Source organism: Aegilops tauschii, chromosome 7 (genome assembly GCF_002575655.3).
Source record: "Aegilops tauschii subsp. strangulata cultivar AL8/78 chromosome 7, Aet v6.0, whole genome shotgun sequence".
Classification (NCBI taxonomy): Eukaryota; Viridiplantae; Streptophyta; class Magnoliopsida; order Poales; family Poaceae; genus Aegilops; species Aegilops tauschii.
In genome coordinates, this window is record NC_053041.3 from 597,564,974 (window position 1) to 597,572,148 (window position 7,175).

The 7,175-nt window shown below is 49.0% G+C and overlaps 1 protein-coding gene, 1 non-coding gene and 1 pseudogene across 2 annotated transcripts; 1 reads left to right on the plus strand and 2 right to left on the minus strand.

Annotated features, from left to right (window-relative positions):
- Positions 1 to 855: 855 nt before the first annotated feature.
- TRNAF-GAA (transfer RNA phenylalanine (anticodon GAA)) lies at positions 856 to 928 on the minus strand. Its single transcript has one exon. It is a non-coding gene; the product is annotated as a tRNA-Phe (tRNA).
- Positions 929 to 1,147: 219 nt separating this feature from the next.
- On the minus strand, positions 1,148 to 2,364 carry LOC109736297 (uncharacterized; annotated as a pseudogene).
- Positions 2,365 to 5,406: 3,042 nt separating this feature from the next.
- On the plus strand, positions 5,407 to 5,917 carry LOC109736296 (ubiquitin-ribosomal protein eL40 fusion protein-like). The gene is made up of 2 exons (XM_020295521.3): positions 5,407 to 5,509; positions 5,601 to 5,917. Exons 1-2 carry the CDS (start codon positions 5,407 to 5,409, stop codon positions 5,915 to 5,917), a joined length of 420 nt encoding a protein of 139 aa, XP_020151110.1.
- The last annotated feature ends 1,258 nt before the right edge of the window (positions 5,918 to 7,175 follow it).

Genomic DNA, 7,175 nt, shown 5'->3' on the forward strand with positions numbered 1-7,175 from the left:
ACGATTGAGGTGTTTGGAAGTATTGTTTGAACTTAAGTGAATAAAATGAAAAAAAATATCTATTGTGTGTGTTAGGGGGGGGGGGGGGGGGGGGTTACTGAGGTTAGTGTATTTCACCTAATTTTGCAAAGCATGCATCCTACTTGGTATCTCCTCAAGCTGACACCAAGTTGCACCAATATCATGTTGAAGTTAAACCATCTTGCCGACTTAAAATTTGACAATATTTTGTGATGTATGCTGAATCAAACCTCACACAAAACGGTAGCGAATGGTTGAATTGTTGAGACATGTGAATAATTTTTCCAACTATATTCGAAAATCCAGCAAACAATGTGAAAAGAAGATTAAAAACCCAAATGTGACCATGGAAACAAAACATGGCACTCTAACAGAACCTGTGACCAACTCTTGTTTAAGTGTTTTAAAGCATTGGCCGAGAAGATCCTGAAACAAAGATATTTTCAAAAGTCAAGTAAATTTTTGGAAAACCTACCTTTATTTATTCTTCACAATGAAGATAACGAGATAAGGGAGGCAGAAAAAATGGAGAATGCGGTGAGATAACGGGATAAGGGAGGCAGAAAAAATGGAGAATGCGGTGAGATAACGGGATAAGGGAGGCAGAAAAAATGGAGAATGCGGTGAGATAACGGGATAAGGGAGGCAGAAAAAATGGAGAATGCGGTGAGATAACGGGATAAGGGAGGCAGAAAAAATGGAGAATGCGGTGAGATAACGGGATAAGGGAGGCAGAAAAAATGGAGAATGCGGTGAGATAACGGGATAAGGGAGGCAGAAAAAATGGAGAATGCGGTGAGATAACGGGATAAGGGAGGCAGAAAAAATGGAGAATGCGGTGAGCGTGGATCGAACACGCGACCTTCAGATCTTCAGTCTGACGCTCTCCCAACTGAGCTATCCCCGCTTGTTGAGTATTTTGCTAGGTTTACTTATTTAAATATGGCGGACCTACTTCATATTTACTTGGCTCTTCAAATTTTGTTACTCATGCAAGCCCCAGAATCTCCACGTAGCAGCGATCAGTGAATGTACATCAGGATTACGCATCTCTTGGAACCGTAGCATAGACTTCTCGGCATGTTTGTATGCGTACTTGATAATGTTCTTTCATTTTACCCGCCGCAAAAAAAAATAATGTTCTTTCTTTTTACGTGGAACAATCGTAAAAGTCCAGAACAAGCGCAGTTTAGTTAGGCAGTACATACTACGGCTCATAGGAAATTGTTCAATTAACCTCCAAATTTTCTTCTGGGGGAAAGGCTTTGCAACACTAACCTAACCTCCAAGAACACAGCCCGAGAATGAAGAGCTCAACTCACTTTCGTCCGTCTTTGGGCTGTAGACGATCTGCAGCACCGCTTTCTTAACAGAAGCGAATGCATCAGTACAAGAGCCGCCGGTGCCACAGCTCCGGCGAGTAATCTCTTGGACACAGGCGACGTCAGGTACGTACGGTCTTGCAGGTAGAACGGTAGAAGCAGCTCCTTCCCGGCCTCTTTCCTGGCAGCCCTTGCACCGTTGAGACGCCTCCTTCCGAAGCTCGGGCGTGAGCTCATCCCGAGGGATCACCATCGGCAGACGCCTCCTTTCCAAGCCCTTATTGGCAGCCGGGTGCTCGTGGCAGAGCTGGAATTCCCTGCTGCCCTTGAACAATGGGTGCACCAGCGTGGCCTCTCCGATGACACAGTCGTTGTGGAGGTCCAAGTCACAGGGTCGGCTCGTGTACCTGTCCCCGGCGCCTAGCTCCTTGCAGACGTTGCACTGGAACTCCGAGGCGCCGGTGGCCATCAGCTTCAGCTTGAGCTCCCGGTGGGCGGGGTGGGACCGTGGGAGATCTCCGCAGGATGTGGCAAGGTTGTCAAAAAACGGTATTTTCCTTTTTCGGAGGCGGACGTTTTAAACTGGGTGTACATGCAACCGTTTTTCTTTCTAAATATAGTTTTTGCAAAGAAGTCCAAAAATCATGATTTTTTGTGGCAACAAACATGAACAAGTGCTATACTCATGTAAAAAAAAACCGCCAAGGAGTGACTTTGATGGTATTATGGCCGGAAAAAGTAGTCAGTACTACTATTCGCACTTTTTGTCCTCGAATTTTTGTTTGTCTTGCCCAAAAGTCGACAATATATAGTTTTCAAGTCAAGATGGTCGCGCTGCGGCTGGCATGGTATTGCGCAGGGAGAATGGTTCGTTGATATTTGCGGCATACAGATATATCTTTCACTGTAATGATGCCCTGGAAGCGGAAATTCATGCTCTTATGCAAGGTATGGCACTGGCCATTCAACACTCGGATAGGCCTGTGATTGTACAATCAGATTCTTCAAATGCTTTGGCCATCCTCTCGAGTGATACTCTTTCTAGGTCGGCCTATGGTCATCTAGCTTATGAGATTAAGGATCATTTGGTAGTTAGGGAGTTTGTTCCTCTAAAAAGAAGTCGACAATATATAATTTTCTTTGGCGAACTTTTTTACACGAGTACGACAAAAGGTCGAGTTTGTTTCCTAAAATTGAAAGATTTTTTGGACCATTTCCTCAATATCTAGTTTTTTTTTGGCATATCGAGTGCATATGCACTGAGAGCCAAGGCTTATTTCCCCTTTTTGCATGCTATCAAATCCATGTAGCCTTTCCAGCTATGGTCTACTTCTGTGTAGCCTCCAAGCATATTCAGAAATAAAAATCAAATTGGTTTCTCTCAACATTCTTATTTGGGCGAACCTGCCTGATATATGCTTTCTTCGAGAATGCTTTTGCTACATTTTTCATGGGGTGTGGTTAGGTCTAAGTTGATTGAGACTTATCCCTTTTTTTGCATTAGAACGATTGAGATCCAAGTCTTAGTCAAGTGGCATAACATACAAGAAAAAACAAAAAAGAAAAAGAAAACTTTGTATGGATCTCAACGTAAGATCTCGCGAATATAGCATTGACTGAGACATAATCAAGTCGCAGTCGACTGAGATTTCACAAAGTCCCTCTTTTTATGATGTGAATCCCTTGTCGTTCAAGGTTGATGTTGTTTCCACCGGATATAACTTAGGGCTGTGAGTTTTCTTGGTTCTGTCTGGTGAGCAGTATCGATCACCATTTGCTTTTTCAGGCAATGAACAGTCTGTATGTTAAGGTTCCGGATTGCGAGGTGTAGGGCTGGAATTCGAGCCGAGTCGAGCCAACTCGGCTCGACTCGCTAAAGCTCGTTTCGTTAACGAGCTAGCTCAACTCGACTCGTTACTATAACGAGCTCAAATTCAAGATTGGTTTGACTCATATAACTCGCGAGCTGGCTTGTTTAGCTTGTTAAGCTCGTTAAGGATATGAACATAAAACCTTACAAATATGATAAAAACGAACATTGTTTGTGAACATTGTACATGTTTAATATGCACATTTTACATTCGCAAGTAATCATTTTTATCATATTTGTAAGGTGCCTTGGGCGGCTGGGCCTTGTGTTGTGCGTCTGTAATCGTGAGATCGGCTCGTTTAACTTGGTTTATAAACGATCTTAAACTAAAGCTCGGCTCGACTCGTTACTCTTCGAGTTCAAGTCGATTCGAGCCGAGTCACTAGCTACTCATTTAACTCGCGAACTTCGAGCTTTTTTTCCAGCCCTAGCTGTATGTGATCCTCCCCCCTCCCGTGTCGTCACTCCCTTGAGTGACCGAGGGAAACCTTGGCGACGGGCTCAGGCCCTCCTCTCCCCTCCTCCCCTCACTATTGCCTTGGCATGCTGGTTGGGCTTTGCCTGCCAATGTCAATGGCGGCATGGTGTTCCCTCTTCCCCTGCTTGGTGTAGGTTGGCAAGGGTCGACGGAGTCAAGTTGCGGCACGATGCATGCATAGGACGGGGCAGCACATCAGAAATAGCTGGCCGCGGATTGATGGCGGTGGTGTGAAGGCTCGTGGGAGGCGGGGGTATGCGACGTGCCTACGACGGCAGAAGGATCGGGAGCGGCTCAGATCTGGCGCCTCATGAGTGCAGGCGGCATGGTTCGCAGCATCGACGGGGATTGGACGACCACTGGTTGTGGCTGGTTTCGGCAGCCATAGTCTGTTGTGGTCCCCCTCGTGGTGGTGTGTTTTCCAGGCTTCGGCCAAATCCACTAGATATGTTGCCTAGTCATTGGCAGGCGGCAAGGGTGGTGGCTAAGGCCCATGGGGTGGAGGCATGGGGCACGACCCGTGGCGGCGAGGCGGAGGTCTTTCCCGAGTGTAGTGGCCTCGTGCCGGTGCTGCAGTCGTAGTGTGTGTCGTCCGATGGATTGGCGCCTATGGCCACAGATGAGGTGTCCCGTGAGCTTGCGTGGGCCAAGGACAGTGGGTTATGGTTGGGGCTTGCTGGGTGGCGAACATCGGCGTCCATGGGGTCATGTCCGCCCGGTCCACCTAGACGGTTGGGGACACAGGGGTTGATGGTTCCTACCATGGAAGCATGGACCCTGACTCGGTGGCTGATGTCGGGCTAGGAATGGAAGGAGGTGACTTCTGCTCTTCCTGCTAGGGTTGGTGTGTTGTGATGTGTGCGGTTGACGGTGTCTCGAGACATGGATGCCGGTGTGCAGGCCCAGATGGCAGTTTGCATGGTTTTGGCTCTCCGGCAGGCATCATGGCGGCGGCGGTGGCTATGCCTTTTGGTCGTGTGGGCGGCGAGGGGTGTAGCGGTGGGTTGCCTGGTCTTGTTCTTTGTCATTGGCATGGAGTGGCGCCGCCCAGATCTGGATCTGGAGGTAGGTGTTCGTCACAGTTGCCATCGATTCCTCCCTGACAATGTTCCGCACTTTGGCGCCAGTGGTGGGGACACGAACGGGCGCGGCTCTCCTCTTGAGGACGTCATTGTGGTTCTCCTCTCCGTGTCGGGTTTTCGGGTAAAGACCCTTGTCCGTTCTGAACTCAACAGCGGTGACGCTTTGCTCCGCCCCCCTCTCCTGCGGACCTTGTCATGGTATTTAGGTTTCCTATTGCTTGGTTTGGTGTTGTGTTTCAACTTGGCTTCCTACTACATGCGATTAAAACGTTTCAGTGCCACTGTCACACTTTCTAGCTACTGGGCCATCTCAGGATTCCAAAATAAGACTCATTGATACTACGGCCCAGAACTAACCGATGGCAATTAAGGCTCGGTGGTTTTCCTTTTCCCCCACGGGAGACGAGAGAGATCACGACGGTGGTGGAAGGGTTACTTTCTTTTCGTAGCGGCCGCGTCTACTCCATCGTCGGCTGAGAATCGTCAAAGAAAAGAACTCCTATCCATGCTGGGTTCTATAATTTCGTAGCGGCCGCGTCTCTGGTTCGCTATAAATATAGGCCGGCGAGAGGAGACACGACCACGAGAACGAGCAAGCCAGGGAGCAGTTGATCCATCGGCCAACAAGCAAAGATGCAGATCTTCGTCAAGACCCTGACCGGGAAGACGATCACGCTCGAGGTCGAGAGCAGCGACACTATCGACAATGTCAAGGCCAAGATCCAGGACAAGGAAGGTATGTACCACCATCGATCAATCTCATCGCCGGTGGCCGGCCACTAGCATCTATCGACCATGCTGAACCTACTGTTGCTTATCGATTGCAGGCATCCCTCCGGATCAGCAGCGGTTCATCTTCGCCGGGAAGCAGCTGGAGGACGGGCGCACTCTGGCCGACTACAACATCCAGAAGGAGTCAACGCTGCACCTGGTTCTCCGCCTGCGGGGCGGCAGCCGCGGCCAGTACATCATCATGGACCCCAGCCTCCTGCAGCTCGCCCTCAAGTACAAGGAGAAGAAGATGATCTGCCGCAAGTGCTACGCGCGCCTCCCCCGCGGCACCACCAACTGCCGCAAGAAGAAGTGCGGCCACAGCAACGAGATCAGGGCCAAGAAGAGGTTCCTCGACAAGCATATCATGTGAAGAAGAAGAAGAAGAAGAAGCAGCACAAGGCCTATATATATCCACCGCCGTCCAATATGATAGATTTGATTTCGTGTTATATAGTAGTACAGTAGTATTTTACCAAGATAGTCTTAAGTCTTACTAGGTTTTAACTTTTATTAAGCCATGCGAACTAGTCCGCGTCGATCGGATGCGTGTATCGAACCATTACTGCGAGTTATTATGGATGTCTAATGACTACACATCTCTGTGCCCAGATTTTGTTTGTCTGTTTTTCGTTCATTAGCCAACATAATTATTTTCTGAACGCCACAACCACTACCGTAATCTCTTGAACGACAGTAAAAATGACGCAAAGGAACAAATCATATAAGCACACCTTCTTCTTGTGCTTGAACGTTTTGTCCATGGGCAGGCCAATGGCAAAAAAACAAACCAAACTTGACTCGAAGCAAAGCATCGTGTATGGGTGATGTTTTGCAGATCACGGGAGCATGCTGGATTGGTTAAACACCTGAACGGCATCGTGTATTGTTTGCCTTGTGTTGTCTCAGTGGTCATCTTAGCAAGAAGCGCTCGTAAACTTTCTGGTTTCATCTTACTTGTGCTCGCGCTGCTGTCCCAGCGGTGCTTGCACTGATGAGAAAATAGGCAGTTTTTCGATTAAATTAATCCATGAATGAATCATAAGCATGACATGGACAGCATTGATAACACACTGATTACAATCTAACAGAGCATGCTGTACTACGCACATAGTAGAAACATCTACGTATATTGCTAGTACTGCTACAAAAGAAAAAAACACGAGAGGGATAAACGATGTATACCCTCCAATCGGCCACGCGGCAGCGGTGGCGGTGGCAGCAGCCGCGACATCCTCAGCAGCCTTCTTGTCGGCCTCAGCCTTCTCAGCGGCGGCACGGTCCGCGTCGGTCGACATGGTGATGACGAAGGTGATGCGGACGTAGATGAACAGAAGCGAGCAGTCGCGTAGTCGCTACCCAAAAACCTAATCGCCCCTCTCCCGTACAGGATCCGGAGAGGCGGGGTTTCGGAGGCCTGCTCTCCCGTCAACCGTGTACGCGGTGAACGGGACGGAGTCGCCGGCGGCAGCAGCAGCAGAGGAACAACGTGGGCGTGGAGGCGGAGATGGAGATGCGTTCTGTTTTCGCGGCGGCTAGGGTTGGCAGCGCCCCACATATATATGTGCGGCCGCACGTGGAGAGACGTGGGCTGAACCCACGTCCAAGTCGGTAGCCCATGATCCGACGTC